Source organism: Ochotona curzoniae, unplaced genomic scaffold, assembly GCF_017591425.1.
Source record: "Ochotona curzoniae isolate NIBS_2020 unplaced genomic scaffold, NIBS_Ocur_1.0 contig_517, whole genome shotgun sequence".
In the NCBI taxonomy this organism is placed as follows: Eukaryota; Metazoa; Chordata; class Mammalia; order Lagomorpha; family Ochotonidae; genus Ochotona; species Ochotona curzoniae.
The window spans coordinates 7,044,998-7,060,224 of NW_024466454.1; the positions used below are offsets into that span (position 1 = coordinate 7,044,998).

At 42.4% G+C, this 15,227-nt stretch overlaps 1 protein-coding gene across 5 annotated transcripts in view; it reads left to right on the plus strand.

Moving 5' to 3' along the window:
• DENND5A (DENN domain containing 5A) overlaps window positions 1–15,227 on the plus strand; it is a 93,701-nt gene that overhangs the window by 69,960 nt on the left and 8,514 nt on the right. For 4 of the 5 annotated variants that reach the window (XM_040989154.1, XM_040989158.1, XM_040989156.1 and 1 more), the window contains 6 exons: window positions 78–171; window positions 4,500–4,631; window positions 6,082–6,234; window positions 8,113–8,197; window positions 11,605–11,689; window positions 12,100–12,228. In XM_040989154.1, the coding sequence (XP_040845088.1) occupies window positions 78–171; window positions 4,500–4,631; window positions 6,082–6,234; window positions 8,113–8,197; window positions 11,605–11,689; window positions 12,100–12,228 (678 nt within the window). The remainder of the gene's footprint in view (window positions 1–77; window positions 172–4,499; window positions 4,632–6,081; window positions 6,235–8,112; window positions 8,198–11,604; window positions 11,690–12,099; window positions 12,229–15,227) is intronic. The other variant, XM_040989159.1, reaches the window with a different exon arrangement.

Genomic DNA, 15,227 nt, shown 5'->3' on the forward strand with positions numbered 1-15,227 from the left:
ACATTGAAATTTTCTTCTGTCAGTTGACTTTATCTTTCTGATGAAGCATTCTTAATTGCCTTATTTGAATCTGTTAGGTGGACAAAAAGAAATGCCCCTGCTCAGTGGAGGCGGAAAGATCGGCAGAAGCAACACACAGAGCACCTGCGTTTAGATAATGACCAGAGAGAGGTAAGCTACCTTAAGAATGAACCTGCTATCACGCTGTGCATATGTCCATCTCATGTCTTTGGTCTCTGGTCTGATTGAAGTGCCCAGTAATGACTGCTGTCCATTAAGAACAGTTAGTTGTAGATCTAGTCCTTGAAACTGTCTAGATTTAGCTATGACATATCAGAATGCTGAGCTTTGCGTGCTCACTTATGCATAATATTCATTCCCTGGTTAGGTGCCAGAAAAATGAAAGCTGAGAATCTGAAATGAGACAGTTTCTTTCCTCTCCTTCCGTTATCTCCATTCTCTTCTTCGTTCCATTTTGTTTCTGAAATATTTATTTTATTTGACAGGCAGATATGCAGAGAGACTGATGAACTGATAGGTTAGCTGCCCATCCCTAGTTTACTCTCTGAATGATTGTAAGGGCCAGGATTGGGCTAGACAAAAGCCAGGTGCCAGGATTTTTTTCTGGGTCTCCTATATGGGTGACAATGGCCCAAGCACTTGGATCGTCTCCCTCTACTTCGCTAGTTGCTTTAGGGAGCTAGATTGGAAGTGGAGCAGCCAGCAAACTAACTTTATCACAATGCTGGCCCCAGAATTTAAAAAAAGAATTGTTGAAGCTATTTTGTTTGTGTGGTAAGTTGGAAAAGAAGTTAAAGAGTGAAAAACAGAAAAAGCTGAATTTGGGTTAGTGCTACAAATCTCTAAATCTGAAGAAGGGATTCTGTATTTTATTCTTGTAAAAACTTTGTTTGAAAGGCAAGTGACAGAGAAGGAGAGAGATCTTCCATCTGTTGGTTCACTGTCCAGATGGCAAACAGCTGGGACTAGGCTGGGCCAAAACTGAGAACTAGGCACTCCATTTGATCTCCCCTGTGGGTGCCAGGGACTCGAGTACTTGAGCCTTTGTCTGTCTTTACCTAGATGTCTTATCAGAAAGGTGATTTAGAAATAAAGAAGCTGGGACTTGAGTCACCACCACAATGCCGGCTAGGAAAGGGACTATTTTCCCCTATTTTTTCTGTATCTTAATTTAAAATAGGTAGTCTTGATTTCTAATGGAGAATAATGTTTTTTTTTTAGATGTTAAATTGATTTGGCTTTTTAAGATTGATTTACTTATTTGAAAGGCATAATTACAGAGGGAGCAGGAGAGATAGATAAGATACCCTTCACCTGCTGTTTCATTCCCCAAATGTACACACAGACAGGGCTGGGCCAACTGAAAGCCAGGGGCGTAACACACTGTTCGGGTCTCTGACATGGGTGGGAAGGGTCAAGCACTTGTGCCATCGTCTGCCTTCCCAGGCACATTAGTAGGAATCTTGATCAGAAGTGAAACAACCAGGACTTGAACTGGCATGATTATGGGATGCTGTATCACAGATGAGGGCTTGAATCGTTATGCCATATTGCCAGCTCTTACGGACATTTTAGATTTATTTATTTAGGGCCTGGCGCAGTGGCCTAGCAGCTAAAGTCCTTGCCTTGAACGCGCCGGAATCCCATATGGACACTGGTTCTAATCCCGGCAGCTCCACTTCCCATCCAGCTGCCTGCTTGTGGCCTGGGAAAGCAGTCAAGGATGGCCCAAAGCCTTGGGAGCCTGCACCTGTGTGGGATACCTGGAAAGAAGTTCCTGGCTCCTGGCTTCAGATCGGCACAGCACCGGCCGTTGCGGTCACTTGGGGAGGAATCATCAGATGGAAGATCTTTCTGTCTGTCCTGCTCTGTGTATATCTGACTTTCCAATAAAAATAAAAAACAAAAAAACTTTAAAAAAAAAGATTTATTTATTTTGCTGAAAGGTGGAATTACAGAGACGAGGGGAGAGAGAAGGAGAGACAGACAGATGTTCTCCACCCAGTGGTTAACTTCCCAAATGGCCACAGGGGTGGACCTGAACTCCAAAGGCTGGAACCTTGAACTCTATTCTCTCACATTCATAGCAGGGGCCCAAGTACTCCAGCATCCTCTACTGCTTTCCACTGCACATTATAAAGAGGTGGTTTGAAAGTAGAGCAGCCGGGACTCAAACCTTGCTTATACAGGGTGCCATTTCATAGGCTGCAGCTTAGCCAGCTGCACCGCAATGTTGGTTTCAAGGATATAGCTTCTGAGTCTTCATTTTAAGTTGAGTTTCTCAACTCTTTAGTCATTTGCTTCTAATAAAGTTTCTAGTTATAAAACTCATGTTAGGGCCTGGTACGGTAGCCTAGTGGCCAAAGTCCTCGCCTTGATATTGCCAGGGTCACATATGGTCGCTGGTTCTAATCCCAGCAGCTCCACTTCCCATCCAGCTCCCTGCTTGTGCCTTGGGAAAGCAGTGGAGCATGGCCCAAAGCCTTGGGACCCTGCACCTGCGTGGGAGACCTGGAAGAGGTTCCTGGCTCCTGGTTCCTGACTTCGGATTGGCTCAACTCTGACCTTTGCAGATGCTTAGTGAGTGAATCAATGGATGGAAGATCTTCCTCTCTGTCTCTTCTCCTCTTTGTATGTCTCAGTTTCCAATAAAAAGGAAAAAGAAAAAGATTACTTTAAACAACAAGAAATAACTTATATTAGAGTTTCCACCTTATGTAATTGTAAAGAAGTGCAGACATGGAACTTTACCTTCAGAAACTTGTTTCACTAGTTTATTTTTGAGAAAAGACCCTTTGGTTTTCAGCTTACAGGTACAGAACCCAGTAAAACATACTGTTTTCTTATGTTTCTGACACCTCAGTGAATTGGAAAACAAATAGTATATTTTACCTTTGCTAGTTTTTTAAAAGAATAAATTAAAATTACAAGATGTGATTACAGATTTTTAAACTACTGTTTCTTAGGTGTGCTTAGCTTGATTGTGAGAACCTGAAGTCTCTCTTGGTTCTGTTGCCTTAGCTCTGTTATACTTTAGCACCGTTTTTGAGTTTGTTTTCTTTTTATTTTTAACTTATTTATTTTTATTATAAAGGAAGATTTACAGGGAGGAGAGATCTTCTGTTTGTTGATTCATTTGTCAGATGGCTGGTGTTGAGCTCATCTAGAGCTAGGAACCAAGAGTTCCTTTAATTTCTCCTACATGGGTTCAGGGTCTCAAGTATCTGAGCTGTCTTCCACTGCTCTTCTAGTGTATAAACTGGGAACTGGATAGGAAGTGAAACAGCCAGGTTATAAACCTGCACCTTTATGGGATTCTGGTGCTTGAAGGTGTAGAATTAGCCAATTGAGCTGGGCCCAAGCTTGTTTTCTTTGTCAAAGTCATGGAGACAAACAAAAACATAAAAATGACAAGGAGGTAGCTTTGTCAAATGCACAAATAGATTTACTTGGATGCTTCTTGTAAATGCCTTTGAAAATGCTGTTTGAGAGCCCAAACGAGATTTTGTCACTGATTAGAGAAAGCAGCCATCAATTGTACTTGATGTAACCATCAAGCAAGACTATTTGGAAGCCAGAATTTGTTTAGGTCTTGGAGGATGACAGCATTGTTAGAGAACATTTCAAGTAGAGGAAATGGCATGATTAAAGCTTGGTGTGTATTGCGTAGTGGAGACTATGGGCAGAGTGATTTGGAAGAGGGAGGTATGGAATTAGCAAACAGGTTAAGAGATAGGTAAGCAGTAGCCCAACCCTAACTTTGTGTTTGGAGCAGGGGACAGACGTACTAGGCACGCTTCTGAGCAAATGGACAGAGCATTGCTGGAGTAACATACGGAGAGTGGGAGAAGCCTAGGGTAGAAATGTTGATCTTGAACCTGGGGGATGGAGGATGTCAGTCCATATTGAAGTGGCTACTATGAAAATGATTCTTACATAGAGAATCACCAGCATGCTCACTTAGGCAGCACACATACTAAAATTGGAATGAGAATCTCCACCACATGTGGAAAAGTGAGGCATGCACTTGTTTTTTTTCATTCCTATTTTCCAAGTTCTAATGTAACAAGGTTAGAAAGATGTTTTTGATGTGGATAGAGGAGTTAAAATTCCTCCCAGCTTGATTGGGAAGATGGTATTCTCTGTGGTAATGTAAGATTTGATTGCATTCGCATGCTATCTGTGCATTCTGTTGCTGTATGTGACAGGCTTTGCCTCATATCAGCAAACCAGTGCATAGTAGGCTTTATAGCAGTAGAAGCAAATCATCATATTATCTCAGTTTTTCTCTTGGATTCGAAAATTTTATTTAAGCTTTGTACTCCCAACTTTATCTGACACTAAAAAAAAGGTAGGTGAGACAGGATGGCTGATAGTGCCCTCTTCAGGCACCCATCAGTACCCATCAGCACCCATCAGCACTCATCACCTGTTGTTTGTGTCCTTGAACAAAAGAGCTTTGTTTTTGTTTTTTCTAGAAGTACATCCAGGAAGCCAGGAACATGGGCAGCACCATCCGTCAACCCAAATTGTCCAACCTCTCTCCATCAGTGATTGCCCAAACGAACTGGAAATTTGTAGAGGGCCTGCTGAAGGAATGTCGCAACAAGGTGAGCCGTGGCCTCCTGTCCTCTTTATGTTATTTCATGTGGCAGTAAAGGTGAGAGCAGACCTTGACTCTGACATCTCCTTTTTCTTTAAGGGAAAAAAAAAAGATTTATTTTTTTTGAAAGGCAAAATTACAGAGGGGGGGAAATAGAAAATTTTCCATTTGTTGAATCACTCTACAAATGGTTATAGCAATCAGGGCTGGACCAGTTGAGAGCCAGGAGCTTGGAGCTTGGTGCTTCATCCAGGTTTCACACCAAAACACTTTGGCTGTCTTCCACTGAATTCCCATGTAGGCACATAGCAGGTAGCTGGATTGGGGTTGAAACAACTGGGATTTGAATCAGCACTGTGTAGGATGCTGGCATCAAAGGTGATGGCTTCCTGCCATGCCACAGGCCTGGCCTTGCCAACTCCTTCTTGATTTAAAAATACTGTTAATGAGGGCCCAGTGTGATAGCCTAGTGGCCAAAGTCTTTGCCTAACATGTGCTGGGATCCTATATGGACACCAGTTTGAGTCCTGGATGCTCCACTTCCCATCCAACTTCCTGCTTGTGACCTGGGAAAGCAGTCAAGGATGGCCCAAAGCCTTGGGATACTGCACCTGCATGGGAGACCCAGAAGAAGCTCCTGGCTTCAGATTGGTGCAGCACCAGCTGTGGCAGTCACTTGGGAAGTGAATCATTGGATGGAAGATATTCCTCTGTGTATATCTGACTAGTCCCCCCGTGCTTCCTGATGCACCCCCGGCTGGCGAGCTGCTGGGTGTACATGTGGCGACGGTCCACTGCCCCTCAAGCCTCGAGATAATTTTTATTTTAGACATCTTACTTGAAATCTGTTGAGTCTTTATTCACACTTGTCATAGCAAATTAGTTTCACTGACTTCAATAGACCAGTCTTGCATAAGTGAAAATGTTTTACTACTTTGTTTTAATCTTGAAACAGCAATCTGTTACATTCAGAATCAAAAACTCTTTGGGCACCTCCTGTGTGCTAGGTCAACATGTGTTACTCATTTTAAGATTAGGTTATTTAGGTGTTTTAATGTCTTAGTTACATTTAAACTTTTATTCTGATAGAATCTTCCAACTAAATTAGCATACTCTAATTTTTATGACCATTAAACTAAGTTGGAACATTCTGTTTATTCATTAATGGAATAAAAATAATTTCCTGTATTTTGAGGGATTTAAAAAAAAATTTGATTTATTTGTTTGAGAAGCAGAGCTACAGAGAGTCATGTGGTGATTGTTGCCTTCTTCACTCCTTCTTAGCTTTTCCAACATCTGTCTCACTTAAACCTGACCTATGTGGTTTCAGATACAGCCTGTTCTAGTTACCCGTCTTGTTCTCTCCCACCATAGCAGATGTGCTGTGAGATTGTGCATACCCCTCTTCAGTTGCCAGTGATCTTACAGTGGTTATCTGTGTACTGACTGATTCCTAGACCAAGAGGATGCTGGTAGAGAAGATGGGCCGTGAAGCTGTGGAGTTAGGGCATGGGGAAGTGAACATCACAGGAGTGGAAGAGAATACCTTGATTGCCAGTCTTTGTGACCTCCTAGAAAGAATTTGGAGTCATGGGCTACAAGTGAAACAGGTAATGGATACATGGCTCTTCCTGGAAGCACACTTTTTTCCTTCCTGTGTTCACTCACTTGCTTTGCCACATTCTTTTTCTCTAGCTGTTTGACCTTGAGGAAATTACACACAGTGGTCATAGACTGAGTCTTAAAATAGTTCAATAAATAAATGTGATCCAAGCAGTTTTCCTTAAAAATAAGCCTTTTAAGTTTTTATGTTTGTCAAACCATTAATGAGGCTGCTGAGAGCTTAAGGCCACCCTGTAGGCCCTGTTATTACTCGCCTGGTCTAGAGATAGAACAGAAAGAGAACTTGGAATGCTAAAAATTCCAGACATACTCCAAGGGTCTTTCGTTAACTGTGCTTAACTGGTGGGAAAAGCTCTGTCACTAACATTTCTTTCTTTCTTTTTTTTTTCTTCATTGTGCGTATGGACCATGCGGAGAGTCTATCATCCTATTGTCCAGATAAATTCAATGTTTTCATTGGGAGACCATCCTTTGTCTGAAAGTAGAGCTGGTAGAACATCATCCCCTCCAATGAGATGTCACTACACAACTTCAACAAAGTCACTAACATTTCTTGCTATTCAGACCATTTAATCATCTGTGGATATAAGAGAAATCCTCAGGAAATTGAGTAAACTTAACACCCTGAGAACTTCCTTATTTCAAAATATTTAATTTTCAACTAACAGTAAGATAGACAGATTTTTACACATTTTAAATTTGGGAAGAACTTGAAAAGATTTGAAAAGAAGTTGATCATGGAAGTTAAAAAACACATGCTAGTAACAAGCAGGTATTTGTTAGGGGCCTGTAGTATGTCAAACACTGTTGCAGGCAATTGATATACTTCAGTGAACGAAACAGACCCAGATTTCTGCTTTCTTGGAATTTAACTTGTTTAGTAGGGATAGAAAGCAATCGGCCATATCTATCCTGCAAAACATTTTTCCATGTTCTTGAGCTGTCCATAGTACAGCTATATATTTGAATATCCAAGGGAATACATTGTGATATCATTTCACACCCACTGGGATACCTGAATATATACAGTAACAGGTATCAGTAAGGAAGTAGAGATGTTGGAGCCTGTGTACATTGTTGATGACAATGTAAAATGTGGCAGAAATTTTGGAAAACAGTCTGGTAGTTCCACTTCCTCAGAATGTTAAGCGGTTACCACATGGCCAACAAGTCTGCTTCTAGATAATATCCAAGGGTTGTTAAGATATTTCTACACCAAAGCTTACACATAAAGGTTAAGAGCAGCATTATTGGTAATAGCCAAAAATTTGAAACAACCCAAGTGTTTATTAACTAGTGAGTAAAGATATGACCTAAATGTGGTATTACCAGACAGTGGAATATTACTCAGCAGTAAAGGGATGAAGTACAGACACATGGTACAACGTGGATGAATTTAAACATACCAGATGAAAGAAGCCAAAGAAATATGGACTCATATTGTGTGATCTCATGTATATAAAATGTTTGGAATGGGTAAATCTGTAGAAGTCAATTAAGGATTTTCAGAGGCTGTGGGCAGGAAAGATCAGAAAATGGCAATGTGTATGTGGGGTTTTAATGAAAGTGTTCTAAAATTAGGTAATGGTGATGGTTGTCAGAAAATAGACATTTAAAAATACTTATTTGAGCGAAAGAACTGTTTTAGAAATAATACTGACAGTTCGAATTGATGGGGTTTTTGGTTAAGGTTCATTCTGTGTGAATCCTAGCTTTCCATGCTCACAGTAATGTGGTGTCAGCAGAGGGCATTAAGTTTCTGTGCTTTAGTAAGGGGCAGCATCACACATTGTAACAGAAACTGTACAGATACTTTTTGCAGAAGCCTGAACTCTAAACTGGTGTTTCTCTTTGTGTCCTTCCAGGGCAAGTCAGCCTTGTGGTCCCACCTGTTACATTACCAGGAAAACCGGCAGAGGAAGCTCACTTCAGGAAGCCTTAGTACCTCAGGTAAAGTGACCTTGGTCCCACTGGGGCGTGCCTCAGCCATCTTCCCACTGCCCAGAGATCATCTGAAGCAAACTGTGCTTTGGAAACTGTTTTTTAAGCTTTATTCTTATTTGAAAGGCAAGAAAAGACAGAGATATCTTCCATCTGCTTGTTCACTCCCCACATGGCTGTAACAACCAGAGCTGGATTGGTGTGAAGCCAGGAGCCTGTAGCCTCTTCCATCCAGGTCTCCCACATGGGCACAGGGGCCAAAGGCCTTGGGCTGCCTTCAGCTGCTTTCCCAGGCCATTAACCGGGACGTTGGATTGAAAGTGGAGTAGTTGGGACTCAAACTGGTGGACATATGAGGTGCCAGCACTGCAGGCAGAGATTGCAGTTGCTGTGTCATGGTGCCAGCCCCTGTTTTCTCGTTTAGATATTGAGCTACCAGGCTGGTTGAATCACGAATCATATGAGAGTTGTAAAATTTGCTTTCATTATGTGTTTCTAGACCCTTTTGATCAAGTGAGAGAAATTCAGTGTTACAGAGTAAGTTGGGTTTTACTGTAGTATTGGTAACTTAGGATTAGAGCAGGCTGTTTTCAGAGTTTTGTCATATTTCTCTGACATGGACATTCAAATTGTCCTGTCACTCAAGATAACTATCAGAGTCCTTCCTTGGAAATTCTCAGATTTAAAGCCTGGCTTATGTTTTACACATTTTATTATTGTTTTAAGATTTATTTTTTTTCTTGAAAGAGTTAGAGAGACAGATCCTCCATTCAGTGGTTTACTCCCCAAATGGCTGCAATGGCCGGTGCTGAGCTGGCTTGAGGCCAGGAGCCAGAAGCTTTTTTTTTTTTTTTTAAGATTTGTTTTTATCACAAAGTCATATATACAGAGAGAAGGAGAGACAGAGAGGAAGATCTTCCATCTGATGATTCACGCCCCAAGTGATCACAATGGCTAGTGCAGTGCCAATCTGAAGGCCAGGAGCCAGGAACTTCCTCTGGGTCTCCTACATGGGTACAGGGTTCCAAGGCTTTGGGCCGTCTTCGACTGCTTTCCCAGTCCACAGGCAGGGAGCTGGATAGGAAGTGGAGCTGCCGGGATTAGAACTGGCACATTCAAGGCAAGGACTTCAGCTGCCAGGCCACCACGCTGGGCCTGAGCCAGGAGCTTCTTCTGGGTCTCCCATGTGGGTACAGGGTCCAAGGTCTTGGGCCATCCTCAGTTGCTCTCCCAGACTAGTAGAGCTTGGGAGATCCAGCAGAGAGCTGGATCAAAAATGGATCAGCTAGGACTCAAACTGGTGCCCAAATGGGATGCTGGTGCCACAGGTGAAAGATAAGCATGCTGTGCCATTGGTTTGGCTCCTAAGGCTTGGTTTAAATGATCCTTTATACTTCCTTTTGTTTATAACTAAATAAAAATATCAGTTTATGGGAATTTTGGAGGTCATCTAGTCCAGGCCCTTTATTTTACAAAAGTAGGAACTGGGTCCAGTAAGGACCTGCATTTACTTAAGCTCACATACTGAGTTAATAAAAGAGGGTGGAGTAGGAGCCAGGTCTCTTGTCTCCTGGAGGGATATTCCCCATGTCCTATAATCCCTTCCAGGACCACCTCACTTCTTCATTTACTTAGCTGCATTCCTCCTCCATACAACCCTTTTTTCTTCACTCTATGCCTGAGTTGGTTTACCTTTCTGCCTTTTTTTTTTTTAAGATTATTTATTTGGAAGAGAGAGAGAAGGAGAAAGAGAACTTTCCATTTGCTGGTTCATTCCCCAAATGGCTGCAATACCTAGGGCTTGGCCAGGCCAGGCCAGTGCCAGGAACTAGGAACTTCTCTGGGTTTTCTATATAGGTGGTGAGGGTCCACGCCCTGGGTAGCATTCTTTGGCTTTTCCACCTGATTAGCATGGGGCTGAGCCATGATTGCTACTGGCACTGTAATATGGGATGCCAGCCTCACCTGTGCCACAGTGCCCATCTTAGATGTTCTGTTTATGGGTGCCAGAAGCACATGAGCTGTTTGTCCTCAGCTGTGATTAATATAGGAAGATAATTGGCTAAAAACAGGGCTAAAAAATTTCCTGGGTAGCTGTATGAGGAGCTTTTTGGGTCTGTTTTCTGGATGTGAGAGCCTAGTTTTTTTGGAAAGGCTATAGAAGTCACTGCTAAAGGAGAAGCAATTGATGAGAACACTGTTTTGAACACTGAGCCAGGCACGAGTGTACAGACATTGTATGTCTTCTCTTTTCGAGGTACTGATCCTTCTGAAATGATTTCTTGACACATTCCCTTAGTTCTTTTTTTTTAAATTTATTTTTAATTTATTATTTTTATTGGAAAGAAAGAAGGCTCTTCCATTCGCTGGCTTACTCCACAAGTGGCTGCAGCGGCTGGAGCTGAGCCATTCCAAAGCCAGGAGCCAGAAGCCAGGAGCCTTAAGCCTTCTCCGGGTCTCCCCCGTGGGTGCAGGGACCCAAGGCTTTGGACCATCCTCCTCTGCTTTCCCAGGCCACAGTCAGGGAGTTGTATGGGAAGTGGAGCAGCTGGGGCACAAACCGGTGCCCATGTGGGATCCCAGAGTGAGCAAGGTGAGGACTTTAGCCACTAGGCTACCACATCAGGCCCCCTAGCTCTTTTGTAGCCCTTTTATTTTTTTTTTAACTAATACAAAAAGACAGATTTCATGTAATTCATAGTAAATAGTTCTAAGATAAAAACATTTTTGAAGGTTTATTTTAATTTTATTTGAAAGAGATCTTCTATTCCCGAATGGCAACAGACCTAGAGCTCAGCCAGGCAAAAGCTAGGAGCCCAGAGCTCACTCATCTTGGGTCTCCCCCATGGACAGCAGGTACCCATGTACTTGGTGATTAGTGTGCACATTAACTTGAAGCTGAATTCAGGAGCAGAGCTAGGACTTAAAACCAGGCCCTGTTTAAATGGAGTCAGGATCCCAAGTGGTATCCTAGCCATAGCACCAAATACTTACCTTATGTAGTACCTTTTAAAGCTAAAACAGGGTATGAATAGTAGCTCCAAGTGGAAGCACGATTTCCCTGAGTTACAATGACAGCACAACAGAGGAGAAACCAGGAAATAGATATTCCCGGCCAAACTTGGCTGCTTGGTGACTTAGGCAAAATAACTAGTATCTGTGAAATTCGGAGTGAGAATTGGAAAAGTAATGATAATTCTCTTGGCTATGTTATAGGGTATAAGCGAGCAAAATGAAGTAATATGCCTAAAAATATAAAATATGATCTCTAAGTATAACCTAATATTTGTGAAATGATTCATATATGTTACAGTTTAGTCATTTATTTCCTGTAGAAATGTGTGATTTGAAATGAAATGGATAGTCACTTGTTTGGATGTTCAGATCTCTGACCATGACCAATTTTGTTGTTCTAGGAATATTTTTCGATTCAGAACGGAGGAAGTCTGATGCCAGTGCAGTCATGTCTCCCCTAAGGATCTCACTGATTCAGGATATGAGGTCAGTCTGGGTTCACATGTAACAAGCCTCTAAGATCTTGCTTTTCATTGCTGCTGAGGTATCCACTCTGAATAACAGGATTTTAGTGGCTGTAGCAGCATCTCAGTTAACCAGCAAGCCCTTCTTTTTGGTCTTTTGCTTTGTGGTACATTTGAGGAGTCGGGTTTCCTGGCTGTTTTGAAGGGTTAGCCTGACTTTTGAGTGCAGTATTGTCTCCCCCCGCTCCGAACTTGATTTGGAGAACATATCTGGTAGCACTACACCGGAACTGAGAATTTGAAGAACAAGAGATGTATATTTTCCAATATGGGTTAGGGCTGCTTTATTAAGCCTCCCTGGCCATACAGGGAGGTATTAACTGTGAGTTTGTGTTACTGAACCTCTGCCTCCCGTTTGCATTTCCTCTATAGGCATATCCAGAACATTGGGGAAATCAAGACTGATGTTGGAAAGGCCAGAGCCTGGGTGCGACTGTCTATGGAAAAAAAATTGCTTTCCAGACACTTGAAACAACTTCTTTCAGACCATGAGCTCACCAAGTAAGCTTGCTGCAACTGGAATAGAATGAGATTTTTCACATCTGGTGGGGAAGAACTGGAAACTGTCTAGGAAGAGAGAGTATTGAGTATGTCCCTGCTGCTTCATCCAGCTACGGTCAAATGGTGTATGCAGTTTTCTCCTCTTTGATCTCTATATCTGCTTTCCTTTTCCTCAGTCTCGCTTTCCTAAAGAGTTTGTGAGAAGGATTGAGCCCTTCTCTCCTTTCTGGCTTCAGGTGACATGCACACTTTCTGATATGATGTGTGTCCTCTGTCTCTTTCCTGTCCTATCTTCTGTCTCTTTCCATAGCAGAATAATGGAGAATTAAAAGGAGACTTCTGGGGCCGGTGTTGTGGAACACTGCTTAAGGCTAAAGTTTAACTCCCATATGAGTGGCAGTTTGAGTCCTGGCTGCTCTACTCCCAACCCTATATTTGCTAATGTACCTTGGAAAGCAACAGAAGACAGCCCTACTGCTTGGGTCCCTGCCACCCACATAGGAAACCTGTGTGGAGTTTCAAGGTTCCTGATTTCAGGCTGGCTCCGCCCTTGGCAGTTGCAGCCATCTGAGGAGTGAGCCAGTATGTGGAAAATGTCTCTCTACTGTTTTTCTCTCTGTAACTCTGCTTTTCAATTAAATGAATCTTTCTTTCTTTTTCTTTTTTTTTAAAAGGGAAACTCCTGAGATGTCCCTGTATCTCTTGTTTTCTCTTAAGCCCAGGGCTAAGACAAAGCAGCCAGCCTCCTTGCTCTAGCTATTGCCTGTGAAGCCATAGAGTTTATCAGGGTTTTCAGTTAAAGCAGGTCCTCTGGCAGGTCGTCTCCCTTTTTACTTGCCTCCCAGAAAGAGGGAGAGATTAAATTCCAAAGTGTGCTCTCTCCCAGGAGCTGCTAAACTCACCATTCTCCCTGCCCCCTTCTCTGACCACTAGTGTTCTTTCTGTACTCCAGCTGCTGGGTGGGATGGGGCCAGGGGGAGATTTAGGCTCTATGTCTCAGACTACCACTTCTCTGTACTTGCTTGTATGCAGTGTGAGATTGGGGTTTTGTGTTTTCCCCATCGACAAGTATGGTAGAATTTGGGTGATGATGGTGGGGGTTTAAGATTTTTGCAGGTATTTAGTTTCTTTTATATCTTTTATGATCTGATTTCTCTGTGGATGTTAAGTCAGAAAAGCAGACCTTGGGAAATTTTTATGTAAGCTGATTGGTTAAACCTGCAGGTCTGATTTTATTTAGAATGAAATATAATGTTTGTTTTGTGAGTGAACAGTAGTAAGAAACCAGAGTTAGAACCTTGCTGGGGTAGAGCCAACTTGAGGAATTTCGAAATAATCATTGTTGCTTTTTAAAATATGTGTTTGAATGGCAAAGTTACACAGAGGGAGGGAAATGAAATAGAGAAACTGAGAGAGAAAGAGATCCTGCATCAGTTGGTTCATTGTATGCATAGTTGCAACAGCTGGAGCTCCCCAGACCAAATCTAGGAGCTTGAAAGAAACTCCGTCCTAATCTTCCACATGGTTGGGAGGAATTGAGCTACATTCTCTGCTACTTTCCCATTGAGGATGGCCCAGAGCTTTGGGACCCTGTGCTTCCTGGGAGACCTTGAAGAAGTGCCTGGCTTCTGACTTTGGATTGGCTCAGCTCCGGCCATTGTGGCCACTTGGGGAGTGAACCAGCAGATAGAAGATCTTTTTTTCTTGTCTGTCCTCTCTGTGAATCTGACTTTCCAACAAGAATGAATCTTAAAAAAAAAAAAAAACAATCTAGAGAATAGTTCTGTGTCTGGAAATCCCACCTGGCTATAGCTATGTGGGCACCATAGGCTGATGGGGCGGACATCATGTTTTGAGCCTGAGGGGATAAGGAATAACATCAGGACCTGAGGACACAGACTTCAGGAAAGAAGCTACTCTTGGTTTCTTAGAAACCCTTTAGAAGCCCTTTAGAGGTGATACATTTTCTAGTTTACTCAGTGAATTTTAACTTCTCACCTGATATTCCAACCTCTGGTCTACTTCAGTGAATAGAACATGAGCATTTACTACTTCAGATTGTACTTTGGATGGAATGTGGGGAGAAAGAAACTACCTTGCCCTCCTTCCAGTTTTCACTCATACTTCGTCATTTACATCATATGCTCATCTTTCTCAGTATGCCTTCAACCCTTTCTTGTCTGTATTTTTGTATGACTCCTTTCTGTGTCCTTTCTCCTTCTGGTAAATCCCTTCAGGGTCTAGTCAGATTTTCCTTTGCCAGAGTTTCCTGCTGATGTGGTCTATTTCTCCACTAAGAAGCATAGAGTTGTTAGAGCATTGGTCATCTCTGTTTACCACTAATGTGCTGTATTGTTATAATCTGTTTGCTTACTGGTTATAAATTTCACTGTGAGCGTGAATCATGTAGCTTTCCTAGTGCTGAGCATGTTGGCCAGTAGGAATTCAACCAGTACATAAAAAGTGTGTATATTGGTGCTCAGGCTGGAGGGGTGGACAACCTTGGGAACATGTGTCCTGAGTTTCTGGGACTTCTGGGATTTCTGTTCAGTCTCCAAGACTGTTTGCACCTTGGCGATGAGGTAGGGTAGGGTCAAGGTAGGGGACAAATGTTTATGGGACTCAATGAATTATAAATGCCGAAAGAAGAGATTATGTCGGGAATCTGAGCTCTTTTTTTTGACTAGTACTAGATATACCCACTTGACTTTCAGCCTACTTTGTGTGGCTGCCACGAGCTCAGTGCAGCATCCTGTTTTCCCCTCATCAGTCCTTCCATGTTGTTGGTGTCAGCAGTCTTCCAGTCTTCATGTGCATGCATTTTGTTTGTCCCCTCTTTCTCCCTGTTGATCTCACTTATTCTTAGGATTTATGCTGCTTCCAAGCAGATGACTGCCACAGGTAAAGCTCTAGTTCGGGCATTTCCTCTGATCTCCAGGCTCACACTTACTTGCATTCAGTTATTTCACTTGTTGCTCAGAGAAAACAAGAGCAACCAT